The following is a 22113-nucleotide window of genomic DNA, read 5'->3' on the forward strand; positions in this document are numbered from 1 at the left end:
AGAGGTGCTCATGTCCACCAAGTGCTTACCTGGCCACACACATCATACACATAATACAATACTAACAAAATAATGTAAAGAAATTCTATTTACAAATCTTTAACTCTGGTTCTAGGTAAATATTTTTAATGTTTTGAATTTGTCCTAGGTGAAATATTAACACTGAAATCCCCTCAGGGGTCCTGGATTATCTAAAAATTCTCAAACAAATCAGTAATTTAATACATTATTTTGCATATGGTCATATTTAACTTATTTTAAATAATTACTAAAGGAAGTTATGACATTTGATCTAAATTATTGCTTAGAATTAATCTTTGTTTTTTATTTTTGATGTTTTAAGTTAACTAGTACTTTATCAAGAAAGTATTGCACATGAAAAACTCAAGGCTTCCTTATAGTAACACAGGTTCTGATTAGCTAATTCCTAAATATTAAAATCTGACATTATTTTTGTTTTTTTCTTTTTTATATTAGAAACATAACTACGTAGAAAGTCTTCAGTTACGTTTTCTATTTTGAAACTATATTTATTTCAATTACAATTTAGTACTGTTACTTACCTCTGGGGAGGAGGGCTTAGGAATTCATGTTTCAGATGAAAGTACTGAAAGCAAAGTTGAAGCTGCTAATGGTAGAACCCTCCTTTAATCCTGGCACTTGGAGGCAGAGGCCTGTGGATCCCTTTGAGAGTTACAGGCCAGTATGGTCTACATTGTGAGTTACAGGCCACCTGGGGTGACATAGTGAGAACCTGTCTTTACTAAACAAAAACAAAAACCAAAAGAGGGAAAAAGAAAGCAAAGTGTAGCTCCTGGGCTGTGGCACTGGCTGTTTTGGGGCTACCCTCTATGCAGTATCCATCGTGCAGACAAGGGCAGTTTTGACTGTTGCGATGCTGGGTGGAGACTGGGTTTATAGTGGGGTCAGGTGCTGTTACTGTATCTGCTCAGGTGTGGTTGAGTCTCCTTAGCCACATTCAGTTATGCTATTATGCCTGCTTGTGGTTGCGTCTAGAAGGAGCTGTTGTTTTCTTTTAGAGGGAAGCATTCTGAATCATTCTTGTATTTGGAAATCCTTAGAAGGAGTTACTCTCTTTTTTTGTTTTTCAAGTAATATTGCTACATGTTCATTTTAATTTTTATTTCTGTGTACATGTTTTCTTATAGCTTCTCCACATATAACAACAATAATAATGATGCTGCTGTAATAAAGCTTTCATAATTTATTTCCTTCCTTCCTTCCTTCCTTCCTTCCTTCCTTCCTTCCTTCCTTCCTTCCTTCCTTCCTTCCTCTTTCAAGACAGGATTGTGCATCCCAGACTAGCTAGCCTTGGTCTCTATCTCTGTAGCTGAGGAGGATCTTACACTTGTAATTCTCTGCCTCCACCTCCCGAGTGCTGGATCATAGGCTTGCACCAACACTCAGAGACTATGCAGTGCTGGAGAATCTACTGCTTCTTACTGGCTAGCAAGCCGTTTTCCAACTAAGTTACATACCAAGCCCGTGCATTTATCTTTTTTTTTAATAAAAATTTCAGATATATTTCTAGAAGTAGTATTATGCTGTCCAAAAAGCATCAACTTTTTCTTTTTTTAATTAAATTGCTGAATGATTTCTAAAAGACTCACACCAAGCGAGCTGTATGTAAAGAGCTGGTTGACTGCTCAATAACCATCAAGTTTGGAACTTCCGTTAACATTGCTTCTCTCAGTTTCACAAGTGGGATGACAGTAGTGCATTGTTTCATCTCACGCTTCCATAATGCCTGATGAGTTTTTTTCTGTAGAACTCAGGGTGTATAGAGATGGCTCAGCAGTTAGAGCATAGATCTTCCAGAGGACCTGGGTTCAATTCCTAGCACCCACATGGTGGCCCGCAACCATTTGTAACTCCAGTTCCAGGGAAGCTGTTACTGTCTTTGGCCTCCATGGGCACTTGATTCATGTGGTAAACAGACATATGTTCAGGCAAACATTTATATACCTAAAAATAAATAAAATATCAAAAAAAAACCTTTAAATATTTAGAACTCAGCTTGGAAAATATAACTCTAAAATGCCTTTCATCTTCAGAGAGTGTAAAAACGGAGGACTAGATGGTTAATTACTAAACAAAATGTCATATAGTTAATGATGAGAACAACTTGAACTGTCCAGAAATTGATATAATGAGCTTTCTTTAGGATTGATGCAAATTTAAGTTGGTCAGCATGTGTAAAAAGGACACTGATATGCTAGAAGATTGTGTTAAACAGGGCTAGTAAAAAGAGCCAAGCACATGTTAGTTTAAAAAGTCTTGAGATGTAGCTGGGTATGGGGGTATGGTGGTATATGCCAATAGTTTTAGCTGCTCTGGAGGCATGGGAGAAAAATCCGTTGGATCCAGGAGTTTACAGTCAACTTAAGGAACATAGTTATTTTTTTTCCTAAAAAGTTTAAAATTTTGTATTTTGAATTTCATTTGTTGTGTTACTAAGTTAGGAATTTTCTTTATTGTACTCTTACAGAAATGGGACGCCGGTCTTCAGACACTGAAGAGGAAAGCAGAAGCAAGAGGAAAAAGAAACACCGGAGGCGCTCGTCTTCAAGCAGCTCTTCAGACAGCAGGACATACAGCCGCAAGAAGGGCGGGAGGAGGCCGAGGTCCGACTCAAGGTCCTGGTCTAGAGACCGCCAGCTTCGCTCGCATTCTTATGAGAGAAGGTCAATGCTCATAATTTGTTCCATTGTCTGGATAGCATTGATGTTGTTGCTATTTTAACTTTTTATTGGTTCTTTGTGAATTTCATGTCATGCACCCTAATCCCACTTATCTCCCTGTCCCTTTGTCTCTGTCCTCTACCTTTGCAACCTTTCTCCCAAAAGCAAGTAAAAAATTAGAATACAAATAAAACAAACAAAAGAACCCACCAAAAACAAAACCCAAAAAATCTTGTCCTGGAAGTTATAGTATGTCACAATGTCACATAGTATACCCTTTTGTCCACTCACAAATACTCACTGCAATGAGTCATTGGTCTGGTTCGAGGCTTCTGACTTCTGCTACACTATCAATATTGGGTCCTCCCCAGGACTCCTTTTGGACATCCTGTTGTTGCCCTGTGTCTTGGAGATCCTGTAGTTTGGATCTTCAGGACTAGCCTCTTCACATTCTCTAACAGTTCATAGATAGGGGAGATGTTGGGATGGACCAACTCAGAGCCCAGGATCTGGGCCTGAGTGGTAGCTGAGTCAGTGAGCCTGCCAGCTCTCCCACACCCATGCTCCTAGGGCAAGTTCTAATGGATTACCTGAGCTAGCTCACCCAGCTGCAAAGCCGCTAAGGCACAGAGCCAGCTCTCCTGCTCTCCTGCCCCCAGGGCCAGCTCACTCATTGCCTTCACCACCAGGACCAGCTAGCGCATTTGTATTAAACAGCAGGTCTTGAGAAGCCATCGATTTGTATTTTAATTTTATTGGATCAAATAATTTTCTTTGAGTAGTTAGGTTCTTAGGTTCCCAACCCCATTGGTTTTTTTTTCCCCCCTTTTTCTTTGTATCAGGCAGGCTTACCATCCTTTGTCTCTCTATGTAGGCAAGTAGATAGAAATTGGTATTGTTCTTGCATTATTTGATGCTATTTGGAAAGATTAGATACAACTGTGACCCATAATGTCTTGTTGCTAGTCCATCTGTGAGTCATCTGTCTGGCTGTTGGAGATCCATAATCATTTATTTATTTATTTATTTATTTATTTATTTAAGTTTTAATTTTTTTTACACTCCATATTCCATTCTCCTCCCCACCGAACCCCATCTCCATGTGGCTGCCTGCCCCCCCACCTGACCTCTAAACTCCCTGGGGTCTCCAGTCTCTTGAGGGTTAGGTGCATCATCTCTGAATGAACACAGATCAGGAAGTCCTCTACTATATGTGTGTTGGGAGCCTCATATCAGCTGATGTATGCTGTCTGTTTGGTGGTCCAGTGTTTGAGAGATCTCAGGGGTCCAGATTAATTGAGACTGTTGGTCCTCCTACAAGGTCACTCTTCTCCTCAGCTTCTTTCAGCCTCCCTAATTCAACAACAGGGGTCAGCTGCTTCTCTGTCCATTGGTTGGGTGCAAATATCCACATCTGACTCTTTCAGCTGCTTGTTGGGTCTTTCAGAGGGCAGTCATGCTAGGTTCCTTTTTGTGAGTGCTGTACAGCCTCAGTAATAGTGTCAGGCCTTGGGACCTCCCCTTGAGCTGGATCCCACTTTGGGCCTGTCTCTGGACCTCCTTTTCCTCAGGCTCCTCTCCATTTCCATCCCTGTAATTCTTTCATATAAGGTCCCTCCCTTTGAGTCCTGGTTTATTTATTCTGTTTTCATTGAGGAAAGAATGAAACACAAGAATAAGACAGGTTTAGTTTTCTTTTTAATACTTACAACTAAAACTTTGATTGCAGCGATGCTTGATTATGGTTTGTTTCAGACGCAGGCGCAGATCAAGCAGCAGCTCTTCTTATGGCTCCAGAAGGAAAAGAAGTCGCAGTCGTTCCAGGGGCCGAGGGAAACCCTATAGAGTTCAAAGGTCTCGGTCAAAAAGCAGAACCAGAAGGTATGTGCAGGAGTACTTACGCTGTGTCCAAACTCCTCCCAGGTCCATGGCTCAGAGCAGCAGGAGCTTCTTTTCCCTGGGTTCTCCAGTTTTGACTGGCTTCAGATGGCAGCTCTCTTTTCTCATTGGACCCTGCTCATCTAGCTGTCATTATCTCATGGGTTTATAGGAGCTGGGTTGTTGAGTGTAGCTTCACTCATGTCTCTTGTATTTGTTTCTGGCTGTGGCTTCTCATTCTCTGGATGATGGTGGAAGTATTTGAAGAGGGAAGAATAGGAGTTGCAAACTATCCAGGTTTAGAACAAACGTGCTGTGCTCAGTATGGACTGAACATTTATGTCTTTTCAAAATTTGTTAAGACTTCTACCCCTGTTCTGTCTGTTTGTAGATAAGGCTTTTATAGAAGTAATGAAGGTTTAAGTGAGGTTGTTTTGGGCTCTCCATCTGATAATGCTCTTGGCCTTTAAGAGGAGGAAGTGAGGAGCTGCAGAGATGGCTCAGCAGCTAAAAGTGTAGTTCATAACCACCTGTAACCCCAGCACTGAGATACATGCACATATGTGGCATATACATAGACAGACACATACACTTTAATAAAAGAAGAGAAGGAAGAGAGATCTTTCCATTTCTGCTCAGAGGGTGTTATGGGAGGGCGTAGTGAAAAGGCTGCCATTTATAAGACAGAAAACAATTCTCACAGGGAACCAAACTGTCTGGCACTTTGATCTTGAACTTACAGTCTAAAGAACTCAAGACAATAAACTTCTTGTGTGTACTGTGGTACTTTGCTGTGGCAGCCTGAGCAGACTAATGCGTGATGCATCGCTCCTGCATTTCTAGCTTTGCGTACAGGGCAGGGTAGGGATAGTGTGAGGAGTTGGCTAATTTGGACAATGGTAGAAAATGGGCATCACTAGAGTAGGACCACAGTATTGAAGGGATTGAGAAAAAGGATCTAGAAGTTCTTAGACACTGAGAGTTTTTAGACAGACGAGTAATGGGATAAATGAAAGAATAAACACAGTGATTTAAAGATTGCTTCTTGTCTCTGTTAGCTCTGTATAGTTTTAGGATCTGACTAGGGGTTCATGATAGTGTAATGGACATAAAAGAGATAATTCTCATTGTATATGAAGCTTAATTGCAGTAAAGCCTACAATGTTTAGCTGCTCTAGATTTCTGTATTGACATTGTCCACTTCTGCTCCTTATTTATCACATAGATAAACTACTGTGTGTAACATGCTGCTGTTTTCTGTATGTGCTCCAGGGTTCCTAGGGTTGGTTTGGTTTTGTTTTTTCCATAACCCCAGCACTTTTTCCCCTTTTTTGCCATCATCTCTGCTTTGAAAATTCTTCCAACTCTTTAATGTTGAGTTTTACATAACCCTTAATTCTATTTTTCTTTAAAAATTTTTTTTAAATAAATTTCTATCTTTTCTCCCCAGGTCAAATTTAGCTCATCCTTTTTTTGAACATCACATGTAGTTTCTGATTTATTACAGTTATGAATATTGTGACCTAAGTTTTAATTAAAATTCATGGGTGTTTCTTGGTTTTATATCTAGGTACTATACCTGCAGTCATAGAGACTTTATAGCATAGTTTAATTTTGAATAGGGATATTCTCTCCTTTCTTTTAACTGTTAACATTTCATATGATATAAATTTGCTACTAACTCGCCTAGCTTCTATAATAAAAGCTTGGTGTTATTTTTAGTCAGATTTTATCACATTTAAAAGCTAAGGACAATTGACACTTTTATCATGCTAAGTTTTATTTTAGAGTAGACTCTAGGTTTTATTTAATTTTTATAAGAAATGTTTCCTTCGTATAACTTTTTGCTCATATCTTGCTAAAGTCATCCCAAAGTAGTTTAAGTCATTATACATGGAGTTTTCTGTGCATTGGAGACTACTTGTTACGTTTATGTATGAGATCTCTGTCCTTTCTTACCCCTTCCTTTTATTGTGCCACTTCATGTGTGCATCTCCAGGGCTCATCTCAAATATAAGCAGTTTTGCCTTTTAATTCTCATTCTTTCATTTTCTTTCTGCTATCTGATTTTATTGCTTTTAATTTCTAGGATTATTAACTTCTCAGCATTGGAAATGATACACATATTTTTTTTCTGTGATTTTACTGAGGAAAAAAAAAGTCTTCTATCTCTAGGCTTATAGCATGTGTACTTTTTGTTTTAAGAGCTCGCCTGTCACCTTATTCCCTCTTTAGAAATGGGTGCTGAGTGTTGAATTTTTTTTTTTAAAGATTTATTTATTATATGTAAGTACACTGTAGCTGTCTTCAGACACTCCAGAAGAGGGAGTCAGATCTTGTTACAGATGGTTGTGAGTCACCATGTGGTTGCTGGGATTTGAACTTCAGACCTTTGGAAGAGCAGTCGGGTACTCTTACCCACTGAGCCATCTCACCAGCCCCGAGTGTTGAATTTTTTTGAAGCCTTTTCATCTAGAGCAGAAATAAGGAGCCATGTTGCATGTGGGGTGAACCTCAGTAGATCAACATTTGTTGTTTTCTTGGTGTCGTATGAGCTTCTGTTCTCTGATTTTTTTTTAACTTCATACTTTTACATTGATATTTATGTGTTATATTCGTCTTCTTTGTACTGCCTTTATTAAATTTATTACCTACATTGTTTTCCGTTTCTTCACAAAGAGAACTCAAAATTTCACCTTTCAATGCCCAGGAACAATTTTGGATTATTGGGACTGTGCTATTTGAAGCTTTGGTATATTCAGGAAACCCTCTGGGCTCAGTGCCATATATAATAACTTTCTTGATTTCTTTAACAGAAATTGTACAGCCTGAATATTCTTTGACTTCCTTTTGATAAATGTTTTTGTCTAGTACATCATCCATTTCATGTGGATTTTAAATAAGAGCCTAGAGGTCTGCAAAGTGCCCTCTGATGACTTCAGGCTTTTCTTTTACTTCAGGCCTTATTTTCCTTTTGTCTTCCATTAATTTATTATTACAAATTTCTTATCTAAATTATCTGGCAGATTACCTAAATTTAAAAGTAAAAATGTGGACAGGAGAGATGGCTCAGTTAAGAGCGCTGACTGTCCAGAGTTCAGTCCCCAGCAGCCACATGGTGGCTCACAGCCATCTGTGATGGAATCCAACGCCCTCCTCTGGCGTACAGCTGTACATGCACAGAGAGCATCCATGCATAAAATAAATAGATACATCTAAAAATAATAATGTTAAAAGAAGAAATGCAAGGCATGGCTAGTACATGCCTACAATCTATAATTCCAGCACAAAAGAGGCAGAGGCAGGAGAGTCAGCAATTCAAGGCCATACTCAGCTATAGCAAGTTTGAGACAAGCCTCGGCTACACTAGACCGCTTCAAAAACAAGCAGATTAAAAAGTAGACTTTGATTAATTATGCCTTCTGTTTTTCTGTTTTCTAAGTTATTTCTTTTATTCTCATTTCCTATTCTGTACTTTTAAAAAATAATTATTTATTTTTACTTTATGTGCATTGTTTATCTACTTGTATTTCTGTGTGAGAGTGTCAGATCTTAAAGTTGCAGATAGTTGTGAGCTGTCATATAGTTGCTGGGAATTGATCCTGGTCCTCTGGAAGAATAGACAGTGCTCCTAACCACTGAATTATCACTCTAGTCCCCTCTGTATTTTATTTTTATTTATTTAATTTTGTAATTAAGAATACATTTGTGTGTGTGTATACGTGTGAACATGTTTGTGCTGTGGTGTGCTTATAGAGATCAGAGACTGCTTCATTTTCTTTATGAGTTCCAGTGACTGAATGCAGGCTTGGCATAAGTACTACCACTGAACCATCTTCCAAGCCCTTTTGATTCCTAGCTTGTGGTCTGGGAATTAATATATACTTCTAAGTATATTTTCTGCTGATAAAAGTGTTTAATGCAGTCCAGGCATGGCAGCACACACCTTTAGTTCTAGCACTAAGGAGGCAGAGACAGGCAGATCTATGAGTTTGAGGCCAGTTTGACCTACAGTCAGTTGCAGGACAGCCAGGGCTCACAGAGAAACCTTGTCTCTGAAAACAACAACAACAAAAACAGAAAAGTGTTTACGGCTACAATTTTCCTGAAATTTCTGCTTAATTATATTCAGTGGACTTTTTTCCTCCAAGATGCTAAAATTTTCAATATATAGCAAAGTTGATGTAATTTGATATTGAATACTCATATTCACTACCTAGACATTTTCATTAACTTTCTACTTGATTTATCACATTCCTATTATTTCTTCCTCTCTGTGCATTAATTCATTCTAAAATTTCATCCATTGTTTCAGACATATGTATATATTCCTTTGAAATATTTTAGTATCTAACATAGCATCAATATTTCACAACTTTTTCTCTTGAAAAAATACTTGAAACCCCTTTCTTTTGTGGTAAAATTTATAATTTTACAGTGTACAGTTCTACACATACATTTGTTGAACTTGACAAAGACATACACCTTATTCATTTACTTATATATTTTTTCATTAATTTTTTAATTATTTAAATGAATTTTATACATCAAACATATTAATAAAATGGAGCATTTTGAGAATCAAATACTACATACAAATTTGTTCAACTTTTATATTTATATCCTTTCATACCATAAAAATATCAACGAATACTTAATAGCTGAGGATCCTATGTCTAATGTTGAATACTAAATTGTTTCAAAACATACAAAATATTCTTTGGGGGTTAATCATAGTAAAAGAGCATAAAATATTAAAAAACGAGTCATTAAGAAATATATTCAAAAGCCCTTATTTGATAACACCTGACATAGTGAGAGAATATTTAAAATGCATTGTATATCTGTGTATATTGTTTAACAGTCAGTTTACTTAAAAAAGATTATCAGTGTTTCTAGGAGAGAAATTATTTTATCAGTAAGTATATTTTAAAAATTTCAAAATAGCAAAAACTCTTTGAAGTTAAGTATTAAGAAAATGCCAATTTCAAGCACAGTGAGAAAAATTATCAAAAATATTTCCATGATGTTTGTAGAACATGATTTTAATATTTCCAACTGTTAATATTCAACCAACAGAATAATTATTTTAAGATATGTTTTGTTATTATGTCTCCTTTTTCATTCCTGATTTTATTAATTTGGATACTGTTTTTGTGCCCTCTGGTTAGTCTGGCTAAGGGTTTATTTATCTTGTTTATTTTCTCAAAGAACCAGCTCCTGGTTTGGCTGATTCTTTGTATAGTTCTTTTTGTTTCTATTTGGTTGATCAGCCCTGAGTTTGATTATTTCCTGCGGTCTATTCCTCTTGGATATATTTACTTCTTTTTGTTGAGCATGAGTTTCCCCTTAGTACTGCTTTCATTGTGTTCCATAAGTTTTGATATGTGTCTTCATTTTCATTAAATTCTAAAAAGCCTTTAATTTCTTTCTTTATTTCTTCCTTGACCAAGTTATCATTGAGTAGAATGTTGTTCAACTTCCATGTGTATGTGTGCTTTCCATTGTTTTTGTTGTTATTTAAGACTGGCTTTAGTCCATGGTGCTCTCATAGGGTACATGGGATTATTTCAGTCTTCTTGTGTCTGTTGAGGCCTGTTTTATGACCAACTATATAGTCAGTTTTGGAGAAGGTATTGTGAGGTGCTGAGAAGAGGGTATATCCTTTTGTTTTATGAAATGTTCTATAGATACTTGTTAAATCCATTTGGTTTATCACTTGTTAGTTTCACTGTCTCTGTTTAGTTTCTGTTTTCGTGATCTGTCCATTACTGAGAGTGGGGTGTTGAAGTCTCTCACTATTATTGTGTGGGGTATGATGTGTGCTTTGAGTTTTAGCAAAGCTTCTTTTATGAATGCGGATGCCCTTGCATTTAGAGGATAGATGTTCACAATTGAGAGTTCATTTTGGTAGATTTTTCCTTTGATCAGTATGAAGTGTCCTTCCTTATCTTTTTTGATAACTTTTGGTTGAAGGTTGATTTTATTTGATATTAGAATGGCTAATCCAGCTTGTTTCTTGGGACCATTTGCTTAGAAAATTGTTTTTCAACCTTTTACTCTGAGGTAGTGTCTGTCTTTGTCACTGAGGTGTGTTTCCTGTATGTAGCAAAATGCTGGGTCCTGTTTACATATCCAGTCTGTTAGTCTATGTCTTTTTATTGGGGAATTGAGTCCATTGATGTTAAGATCTATTAAGGAAAAGTAATTGTTACTTCCTGTTATTTTTGTTGTTAGGTGTTCTTATGTTTGTGTGGCTATTTTCTTTTGGGCTTGTTGAAAGAAGATTACTTTCTTGCTTTTTCTAGGGTGTACTTTCTCCTTCTTTGTGTTGGCATTTTCCATCTATTATTCTTTGTAGGGCTGGATTTATGGAAAGATACTGTGTAAATTTGGTTTTGTCATGGAATATCTTGGTTTCTCCATCTGGGTATAGTAGTCTGGGCTGGCATTTATGTTCTCTTAGAGCCTGTATGAGATTTGCCCAGGATCTGCTGGCTTTCATAGTCTCTGGTGAGAAGTCTGGTGTAATTCTGATAGGTCTGCCTTTATATGTTACTTGACCTTTTTCCCTTACTGCTTTTAATATTTTTTTCTTTGTTTGGTGTTTTGATTATTATATGACGGGAGGAATTTCTTTTCTGGTCCAATGTATGTGGAGTTCTGTAGGCTTCTTGTATGTTCATTGGCATTTCTTTCTTTACTCGAGGGAAGTTTCTATAATTTTGTTGAAGATATTTACTGGCCCTTTCAGATCAGAATATTTGCTCTCTTCTATACCTATTATCCTTAGGTTTGGCCTTCTCATTGTGTCCTGGATTTCTTGGATGTTTTGGGTTAAGAGCTTTTTGTTTTTTTCCATTTTCTTTGACTGTTGTGTCAGTGTTTTCTATGGTTATCTTCTGCACCTGATATTCTCTCGTCTAGCTCCTATTCTGTTGGTGATGCTTGCATCTATGACTCCTGATCTCTTTCCTAGGTTTTCTAACTCCAGAGTTGTCTTCCTTTGTGATTTCTTTATTGTTTCTATTTCCATTTTTAGATCCTGGATGGTTTTGTTCATGTCCTTCACCTGTTTGATTTTGTTTTCATGGAATTCTTTAAGGGACTTTTGTGTTTCCTCTCTAAGGGTTTCTAGCTGTTTACCTGTGTTCTCCTGTATTTCTTTAAGGGAGTTATTTTATCCTTCTTAAAGTCTTCTATCACTATCAGGAGAAGTGTTTTTAGATCCTATCTTGCTTTTCCAGTGTGATGGTGGTTCCAGTACTTGCTATGGTGGGAGAACTGGGTTCTGATGATGCCAAGTAACCTGGTTTCTGTTGTTTATGCTCTTAAGCTTGCCTCCCACCATCTGATTATCTTTAGTGCTACCTGCCCTTGCTATATCTGACTGGAGCCTGTCCTTCCTTGTGATCCTGGTTGTTCCAGAACTCCTCAGAGTTCAGCTATCTCTTGTGATCCTGTGATTCTGTGATCCTGTGATCCCAAGGTCCTGGGTTGTCAGAGCTCCTGGGGGTCAAGCTGCCTCTGGGACCCGAGATCCTGGCGTGACCAAGCTCCTGGGATCCTATGATCCTGTGGTTCTAGGCATGTTAGAGCACCTGGAGTGGAGCTGCTTCTGCATGTTCTGGGACTGGCTAAGGAGTTTGGGCCCAAGGTCTGCTCAGGGCACTGCTCAGACCGGAAGGAACCTGTGCCACTGGTTGGGTGGAGTTCCTGGGTGCCTGGGTCCTGCTGGTCCCAGTTACTCCCGGTGTTGGTGCAGATGTTGTGGCCCCCTCACCTCTGATCCTATGATCCTGGGCGTGTTAGAGTGCTTGGGATTGGGGCTTCCTCTGAGTGTTGTGGGACTGGCTGCGGAGTTTTCACCCAAGGTCTGCTCAGGACTCCGGCTCAGACAGCAAGGCGGTATGTACCTTTCAAAATAATAGACCTGACAGTTCACTTATAACTTTTCTTAATTCCTGCTTGCCAACTGAGCTGGAACAAAAGTTTTGGTTTTTTTATCGAATAGATTAATTTCATGTGCCTGCAGTCATGTACTATATACATTTTTGTTAAGGCTTTTGAGAGTTTTGTTAATACTTTTGAGAGTTATTATGTATGTTGATAATCATGTCTTTTGATTGTCGGATAATATTCTGTAGTATGAATCTTACTGCATTTTATTGGAATATCATATAGTAGTGATATTTTGCATATGCCCTCATCTGCTTATTATAATGCTTTCATTATTATATTAGTACTTGTTACTTTTTATTTCTGAATGGTAAATATATCATGATTCATTTCACACATATACCCATACAAACATATTTATATACACTATACTAAAAGTTCTATTCATTATTGAAAATGGGGCATTGAAATCTCTGCCAGGCTGGCAAGATAAGATGGCTTAACTGGTCAAGGTTAACTGTCCAGTCTTTTCTCAGACTGAGGATCTGAGTTGCATCCCTGAGACCCACATGGTAGAAGGAGAAAACCAACTTCCTCAAGTTATCTTCTGACCTCCACATGTGTACTGTGATATGCACATGCCCAAACATACTCATGCAAAATAAGCAAATAAAACTGTAATAAAATATCCTACTGTTGTTACTAATATTTCTCATGTCATCTTTGTGAATATTTGCTACATGTATTTGGTTGCTCTGATGTTTAGTGCATATATGCTTAAAACTATTCTGCCTTTCTGCTGCTGAGTAGACCAACTTTTTCTATACCCATTCCTCTTGTGACAGTCTTTGACTTGTAGTCTGTATTGTTTGATCTAAGTTTTGCCACTTCTGTTCTTTGTGGTTACCATGTATATTGAATATGTTTCCATTCTTTGTTTAATATATGTCTTTATAGCCAAGGCTTGTCTCTTTATTTTATTGATTAAATTTGTTCTTTGATAGTTTCATACTTGTATATAATGCATTCTGTTTCTTCTTTCTCCTGTTTTCTGTTATTTCCTTCCTACCCCTGTCATCATTTCCTCCTCCTTCCAAGTCAAGGTCACTTTTTCAAATTCATATCTTCTTGTTTTCTGACCCACTGATTTTAATCAGAATTATTTTTGTGGCCTGGGGTTTGGAACTATATCCACTTGGACCTGGTGAGCTTATCTTTGAATACAACTGAAGATAATTCCTGATGTTCCCCAGGATCTGTTGGTATTCAGAAGTTCAGTATGGAGGGGTAAAGCTTTGTAAACTCCCCCAATCCATGTCTGGCTGCAGATAGGCCCAGTTTTGTGAAGCCTGGTATAAGCTCAGAGCTGCTGTGGAGATCATGATCACCATGCTGTCATGCTCTGGAGAGAGTTTTTTACAGCCTGTCTTCCAATATCCAGGCTCTCCATTCTCTCTGTTCCCTCTGTTGTGATGTTCCCTGAACTTTAGAGGGTACTATCAATAACCTGTTTAGAGCTGACCTTAGGATTACACTTATTCTTAGAACTTTGACTGGTTATGAGTCAGGTTCATTGCAATTCATTTAAAGAGAAGTTTCTGTGATTGAGACTGTAATAAATATTTAGATTTTAGTTTGGTTCTGTGATGGTTGGAATGAATATGAGTCCTGTGGACTTATAAGGAGTGGCACTATTAGGAGGTGTGGCCTTGTTGGAGGAAGTTTGACACTGGAGGTGGGCTTTGAGGTTTCAGATGCTGAAGCCAGGCCCAGTGTTTCTCTCTCTCCCTACTGATTCCTGATCCACATGAAGAACTCTTGGCTCCTCTCAAGCACCATGATTGCCTGTGCCTGCTGTGCTTTCCACCATAATGATAATGGACTAAACCTCTAAAACTGTAAGCCATCCCAAATCAAATGTTTCCCTTAATAAGAGTTGCCTGAGACTGGTGTCTCTTCACAGCAATTGAACACTAAGACAGGTTCTATTCCAATTTATCTAAAAATTAGTAGTGAGTTCCCTCATTCCACTATGATCTCCTTAATCATGGGTTTTTTGATCATTTTTATACTGTTGTAAGGCTTGTGCTTATAGACAGCAATTAGTTGCATATTGTCTTGTTAATTCATCCAGTTATGCTATGATTTTGTTTTGTTTTTGTTTTGGAGAGATTTAACATACTTATATTTAAAGTAATTAACCAGAGACTACTGGTTCACACACTTGGAGTCCCATTAAAAACACTAAGCTAGAAGGTATAGTATATATGCAAAGGACCTGGTGAAGACCCTTCCAGACCTGTGCAGGTCTGGGTTTCTATGAATTTTTTTGTCTTCATGATTAGGATGAGTTTTGGTTTTGGTATGAATATCAACTGGTGAGTGTTCTTTAGTGTTAGGTATCAAGGCATTCACGATGTTGCTATCATTGGTGGTATTACCTTTGGCAGACATTGACCCATGAATTTTTAAAGTATACCTCGTCTGAAATAATCATTTGAAATTTGCTTAATGATATTTCTAATTTTTGTGGATGGCAGCAGGTAGAGGTGTAGGTTCATGTATTTTAATATAGAGGTCAAACACCCTTATAGTACTAGAATTTCAGGTTATGTTTTGCTTTTAAGATTTATTTTGTTTTGCTTGCACATATGTATATGTGCCTGGTGTCTTTGGGCCAGAAGAGGGCATTGGATTCCCTGGAACTGGAATTATAGATGATTGTGAATCTCTCAGTGGGTCTGGCAAGCAAACCTAGATTCTCTGTAAGAGCATCGAGCCATTTTTCCAGCTTTAGTTTCACTCTGAATAGCTTGATACCTTAAAAATGTTAATTGACCTTGTAAGAGTCTCTGTTTGGATAGTTGGTTTGGTTCAATTGCTCTATTTTTATATCAATCTTAGACAGTTTTTATTATTATGTGAGGGAGTTCCTGAATAACTAAGAAAAGCTTTAAACAACGTACATTTATTTCCCACAGTTTGTTGGGTACTGATGAAGGCTCGTTTGTGGATCATTGATGACCATCTTGCTTTCTTTTCCCTTCTGTAGTGGAGAAGCAATCTTTATCTTATCTCTCTGTCTGGGCACTAACCACCCCCACCCCCCAAGGGTCTCATTCTCTGCGACTGATTACTTCCCAGAGGCCGGCTCTTCAGGTATGACTATAGGAAAGATGAGAGTTTGGATGCATACATTTTTAGAAGCTGTCTTTATCAGTGTTCTAGTGCTATGAAGAGACGCCATGGCCTTCTCCCACCAGGTGGGACCTGTTGAATGAACTCAAGTCTCCAGGCTTGACAGCAAGTACATTACCCTCTGAGCCATGCAGTTAGCCCTGGTGTTCCTTTTATTTCCTAATTGAGAGAGGGTAGGATAATTATTATATTATTGCATTAATAATATAATTTATTAGATCATATTCAGAAGACGCGTTATATATGTGTGTTATTTTAGGATTTAAACAAATATATTTCCTTATGAACTAGAACCTACCAGATAGATATTTCCCATTATTTAGTTTCTAAGCTTATTTGCAGGAGTCAGTTTCTTCACTAGAGGTATTTCTTTTTGCTTTTGGAAGATGGCAATAGAGGATTTCCTCTGCAACAAGCTGGATAGAGACACTAGCTAATAGGTGAGCTCTGGGCGGGTGGCTAGATAGATCTTGTACTACTGAATAAGGTAGAAGACTAAGGGAGGTTGTCCCTGATGTCAGCAGCTGGCCTCCACACGTGTTACCTCCCCATGTCTACATATGCATACAATACAAATATATGAAAATGGAGTAAGGAAGAAAAATTGCATCCTGTAGACTATGTATTTAAAGTTATTAGGGAAGATATTGATTATTGTGTGTTAGAGAAAGTCATGAAAATTTCACTCTAATAAAGTTTCACAGATAGAGTAAATAGCACACATTTACTAACTGAAAGGGGTACAGCATATTTTCAGGAAATGTGTTTGTTTAATAAGGTTTGTTTCCAGCATACTTTGTGTTGGACTTACCGACATACACCTATAATCTTATCTTTCTGGAAGGTAAAGCAGCAGGAAGACATGGTCAAGGCCAAAAGATGTCTCAAAAAATGATCACTAAGTACCACCACCACCACTGTAAAAAGTCACTGTAAACTGAAAAGGTAGCATTTTCATAAATAAATAATTTTATTTTTATTTACCCATTATAATATATTCATGAGTTTACTCTTATATCATTGGGTTTTAGTGGCTTAACAATTTTAGAAAAAGTCCAATTCTCATATTCCCCATGTCTTTATGTAAGGACCAAAGAGCAACATTTCTGATCTAATTTTGTGTATATTCTGTTTTGGAGTATTAAGTAGAAAAGTTGGATTAGATTCTAATAGAGTAATCTTTGTCTTTTTAAAATTTGAACAATATTGATCTTTTTCAAATTAAAATTAGATTCTCAAGTTTGTGAAATTATTGTTCTACTTCATATGAAACATGATCTTTATTCATATAAGCTCTAAGTAAATATCTGGGAATCATAATTTTATATTGGATGATCTTTTCTTGCTTTTGTAATATTTTCCTCAAAGTTCTTTTGATTTTAATAGTTACTTCCTAATCAACAAATAAAGTCAAAACCTCTTCTGCATTCATTGTTTTGAACCCATTACTATGTCTACAAATAAGCATCATTGAGGCCCCGTTAAGAACTATGAAGTATATAAGATTATGTGCAGATGTCGGCAAAGGCTTAAATATAGACTTTATCTTCGGGAGGTCTCTGGTTTTGAAATGAGTAGTGCTTCTGTTCTGGGATGCACATTTACCTGCAAATCAAAGATGAGATGAGGAGAGAATTTAAGTGACATTGGAGGTTTTCATTTATTTCTTCTTATTTGTACTTTAAGTTTTATTGTGATTATATTTAAGTATTCACTTATATCTTTTTTAAAGTACCTCTGGAATAGTTATTAAATTTAAAGCAACATTTAAATAAGAATATTTTAATATCCAATTATGAAAATTATAGAAATTATACAAATGGTTTATTTCCCAGTTTTATTCTTTTTTAACCTATTGATTTTTGTTTTGCTTATATCTGAAAATGAGGAAAAAATGTGTGCTTAGAGAGCAATTATTTTATTTTATTGAGGACATATCTTAAAAGTCAAGAAGTGAAGCCGCTTGGTAATGCTATAAATTTGAAACTGTCCTACAGCAAGACACTACGATGCAAATAGGACTTAATAAGATCACAAACTGAATTTCAGTGAAACAACCAAGATTTACATTAAATTAGGAATTTTAAAACTGATTTAGTTTGTTTTACTGAGCATTTGCTTAATAACATTTTGCCTTCTTGCAATCTTTTTAAAGACAATAATTCGTCTGTGAAATGCAGGCACATCTTCAGTAGAAAAATTGAAAGTAACAGCTCACTTTCTGAAACCACACATATAGCGATATAAAGAAATATTTCAGCTCTACAAAATTTAATAAATCATCCCATTTCCTAATTTGATCATATTAGATGCTGATGTGGAAGAAGCATTTGAAATACCATCTCCTCATTAATATACATCAGTCTGGGGAATAGAATGGAATACTTATGCAGAGATGTCACAGTTACTGTTTCTTAGTTTACTAAGTGGAACAGGTTGATGTGATACCGGGTGCTATTTGTCAATGTCTTGTTAAAATGGTTTGGGTCGAGTTATGGAGTCCAGAAAGACGGCGGCTGATAAATCAAAAGTGGATTGAGTGGACAGGAGGCAGTGATTGATACTGTGACAGGATATGAGGAAAGGAGCCTAGATGCAAGCATGCATGATACTGAATATGAGAGAGAAGATGGCCCCGGAGTATGGATATTATTCAAGGAAATGAGAATAATATTATCAGCCTGAAAATATTGCTGGGTGAAGATTAGGATACTTCTTATTAGAGCATAATGCTTTGCCAGAATGGTAGGGATAAATGTATGTAACAATGCATGTGAGAAGAATGTTCAACTTCTTCCTGAAGACGCTTGAATGATTACTCACTTTTAAAGAGAGTTTTAGCATTATTTTTTAACTTTATCATATGTAAGCCATATGTTTATGTATGCTCTAACTCCTGTGAAGTTAGTCTTAGAGAACAATTATTACATATAAATTTCATAAAACTGTAGTGTTCATTGATAAATTATGAAGATGAATATTTTCCTATCACTCCATTTTCACTCATAAAATTAGGTTGTTACTACCTTCAAGTGAGAGATCTTCAGCGCATAGTTTCTAGCATCTTTTAGATGGTCATTTTGGGCAGCAGGCAGAGGATTCTCGATGGAGCTATTGCAGAAGGATCAAGGCTGGTGCTGAGCAGTCTTTCCTGAATTGTCACAGAAATGCTAGCTGATATGATAGCAGGGGACTCCTGGGCATCCTTTGTTCTTGACTAAGTATAAGTAGGAAGAACTTTCTTTGCTGTCTTATTGGAAGTGTTCTTTAACATAGGTAGAAGAAGAAGCTCTTTGAAAGGTCATTTAGTTAACTTTTAATTATCTCTGTGATTTATATTATATTTGTAAGAGACACAGAGTTACACAGTTGCTAAATAATTGTAGGTCTAATGTTTTACTTTTGTGTTTAGTGGTTTTTTTCTTCTTAAGTTCTTAATACTTATCACTCAATTTCTGTTTTGTATCTAATAGAAAGAATTTGAAATGAGGCATTATGAAGTATTCAGGTAGCCTGAATCATTAGAGATGAGTTTATGGGTTTATTGACAAGGTTTTTCCAGACCTAAAGATTCTGATAATAATGTGAATACTATTGTTAAATTTCTTAAGACCTCATTAATTAAATAAACCTTCTGTTTCCAAGTTTCTCACCCTCAATATTTGGAAAACCAGTAAACAACATGTATTTGTTTGTTTGTTTGTTTGTTTATTAGACGATTTCTCATTGTATACCCTGTCAGGCCTAAAACTGACTATGTAGACCTTGGACTGACTCTGCCTCCTGAGTGCTGGGATTAAAGGCTTGCAGTACTGCTTGCTACTAATATACATACATATATACATACATACAGATGTACATACATACATGCGTACATACATATGTATATATTTTTTCATTCTTAACTGTGCTATTCATTATGACAAGTTATTTTCTTCTTCCTCTTCTCGTGCTAAGATTGCACGCAGCACCTTGTGCATGCTAGGCAGGCACTGACCACAAAGCCACCTCCTTGGCCTTCTAACATTTTTTATGATCCAGATTGTTTTTTATGAATATTTAAGATAGGAAAAACAGTCATTTCCAAATCATTTATTTCTTACTTGTTATTTTCTAGAATTTCTCTTTTAGTGTTTAGAATATAAACAAAGTGTTGATAAGGCCACTATCCCTTTGTGATATGTCTCCTCCCTTGTGTTTCAATCACGTATTTCCACACCTAGTCATAACATGTCAATGTTTTAGTAATTCTTTTGTCTGTGTAGGTTGCCCTGAAGGTGGGTTATTTCTGCTCAAAATGTTCTCCTACGTAATCATTTCTTCTTCTTTTGTTTGTAGGTGTATGGTGTATATGTATGTCCATGTTCATGTGTGCATGTGTGTATATTTGGGCAGATGCACATAGATGTATGTGTCAGATGTCTTCCTCAAACTCTCTCCATCTTAACTGTTTGAGATAGGGTCTTTCTTAAACCTGGAGGTCACCGATTTGCTTAGGCTGGCTGGCTAGCAAGCCTAGGGATTTGATTACAGTTGCGTATTGCTGTGCCTGGATTTTATGTGGGTGCTGGTGATCTGAACTCAGGTCCTTATTCGTCCACTGAGCCATCTCTCCAGCTCTACTTACCACTCTTTCCCTCTCTTCCTTCTTCCCTCTCTCTGACCTTTTGTCCTTCCTTAGTTTTTGAGGCGAGGTCTCAGTGTGTATCTTAGGCTCACGACCTTGTGATCCTCTTGCTTCAGCCTCGTAGTTGTAAAAGCGTGGCGGTGCAGCTAACGCAGTGGCTCTAACCAGTTACCTGCGTTCACATTATTGCCTACTTGCTCGTTGTCTTAGATTATTATTTTTTCCTGTTGCTGTGATAAGATACCTGGGAAAATTGACTTAAGGGAGAAAGGATTTATTGCTCACATTCAGGGATCCATCATGGTGGGGAATGCAAGGCAGTGGGAGCTTGAAGCAGCTGGACACATCACATCTACAGTAAGAGCAAAAAACAGTGCATATGGATGGAGCCAGATGACTCCATTTTTATACAGTCCTGGGTCCCCTACATAGAGAAATGGTGCCACCTTAGAGTCTCCCTAGCTGAGTCTAGATCTCATCAAGTTGACAGTTTCACTAATCATTACAATTAAGTTTTAAAATAAAGGATATCTTATTTTATTGGTTCCCAAAGGACAAACCTATTTAAGTCATAGCCTCTTTTATTTAAGATCTATTTATGTTTCTGTGTTACATGAGTGTATGCCTTATCTCTGTGTGGCTCCTATTGAGGCCAGAAGAGGATGTCAGATCCCTTGGAGCTAGAACTGCAGATGATTGTGATCCATGTGACGTGGGTGCTGGCAACAGAACTCAGGGCCTCTGCATGAGCAGCTCATGCTCTTGGTCAATACAGTCAGTTTGTAAGTTAAAATTTAAAGAAAAACCTAAAAAAAACCCTCTGTATTCATATCCCTGGAGAGCTCAGGCATGCATTGAACTATTCAGCTCATCATTTTGTACATTTGTATATAGTGAACGGTTCATATGAAAGCTTTTGTTCCACTCAGTTTATAACTTTCAGAAGTGACTGGGACCCTGGAGATGTCTGGATACTGAGGTTTTTTTTTTAAGGTTTTGAGGTTACTTTTAATTAGAGGCATAAGTCACTTAACAATAGGATACATTTTTGGCAAATGTATCACTAGGCAAATTTGTTGTCTGAACTCCATAGAGTGTATTGTCACAAACCCAGATGGTGTAGGTCAGTCAGTTGACATGGCATCTTGATGTATTCAAAAGATGTACTAAGCAGGAGACATGTAAAGCTGCTGTCTGTAGATCATGCCACTCTTTCAGATAGTAAACCTTCTCTTTAAAAATAACTAGAAGTACATTAGAAATAACAATGCATATAGCATAATAGGCATATAAGCTTGTAACATGGTTGTCATTTTTAGTGTTATACACTTTACATAGTTTTGAATGTCATATTTTTCTAATAGTGGAACAGCCTATCAGTATGTATAATACACTGAACTATGAAATTAGAATGGCTATGATAGTAATTCTTCACCTTTGTTATAATCCAATTGGGTTATCCTGTCTGCACAGTTTATTGGTGACAAAACCACTACTATGGGGTACATGTCTGTTCAGTGTTAGGAAGCTGAGACTGGAGAAGTCAGTTCTGAGGATACCAAGGAATAGTAGCTGAACGCACTCCGAGTGTGTGATGGTTTTATATTGACTCTTTACCAAGGGTCATTTCTTTTCTTTTTACATTTAGGTGTGTGTGTGCGTGTGCCTGTGTGCACACGTGTGCATGTGTGTGTGTGTAAAGATCATGCAGTGTATGTTAGTGGAGGCTATGAGAGGGACCTGGAGGAGAAAGCTGCGAAGCCGTGGTTTTGAACTGGTAGCCTGAGAGAGCTGCGCACATTCAGTACA

At 37.2% G+C, this 22113-nt stretch overlaps 1 protein-coding gene across 14 annotated transcripts in view; it reads left to right on the forward strand.

Annotated features, from left to right (window-relative positions):
* The window catches only part of Rsrc1 (arginine/serine-rich coiled-coil 1), a 377040-nt gene that overhangs the window by 10644 nt on the left and 344283 nt on the right, over nt 1–22113 (forward strand). For 11 of the 14 annotated variants that reach the window (XM_017319694.2, XM_017319692.2, XM_006501911.4 and 8 more), the window contains exons 2-3: nt 2510–2705; nt 4458–4583. In XM_017319694.2, coding sequence (XP_017175183.1) covers nt 2512–2705; nt 4458–4583 — 320 coding nt within the window. In that variant the 5' untranslated portion in view covers nt 2510–2511. The remainder of the gene's footprint in view (nt 1–2509; nt 2706–4457; nt 4584–22113) is intronic. The other 3 variants (NM_001356274.1, NM_001356278.1, NM_001356275.1) reach the window with 2 other exon arrangements.

The sequence above is a fragment of the Mus musculus genome, chromosome 3, assembly GCF_000001635.26.
Source record: "Mus musculus strain C57BL/6J chromosome 3, GRCm38.p6 C57BL/6J".
NCBI classification, from domain to species: Eukaryota; Metazoa; Chordata; class Mammalia; order Rodentia; family Muridae; genus Mus; species Mus musculus.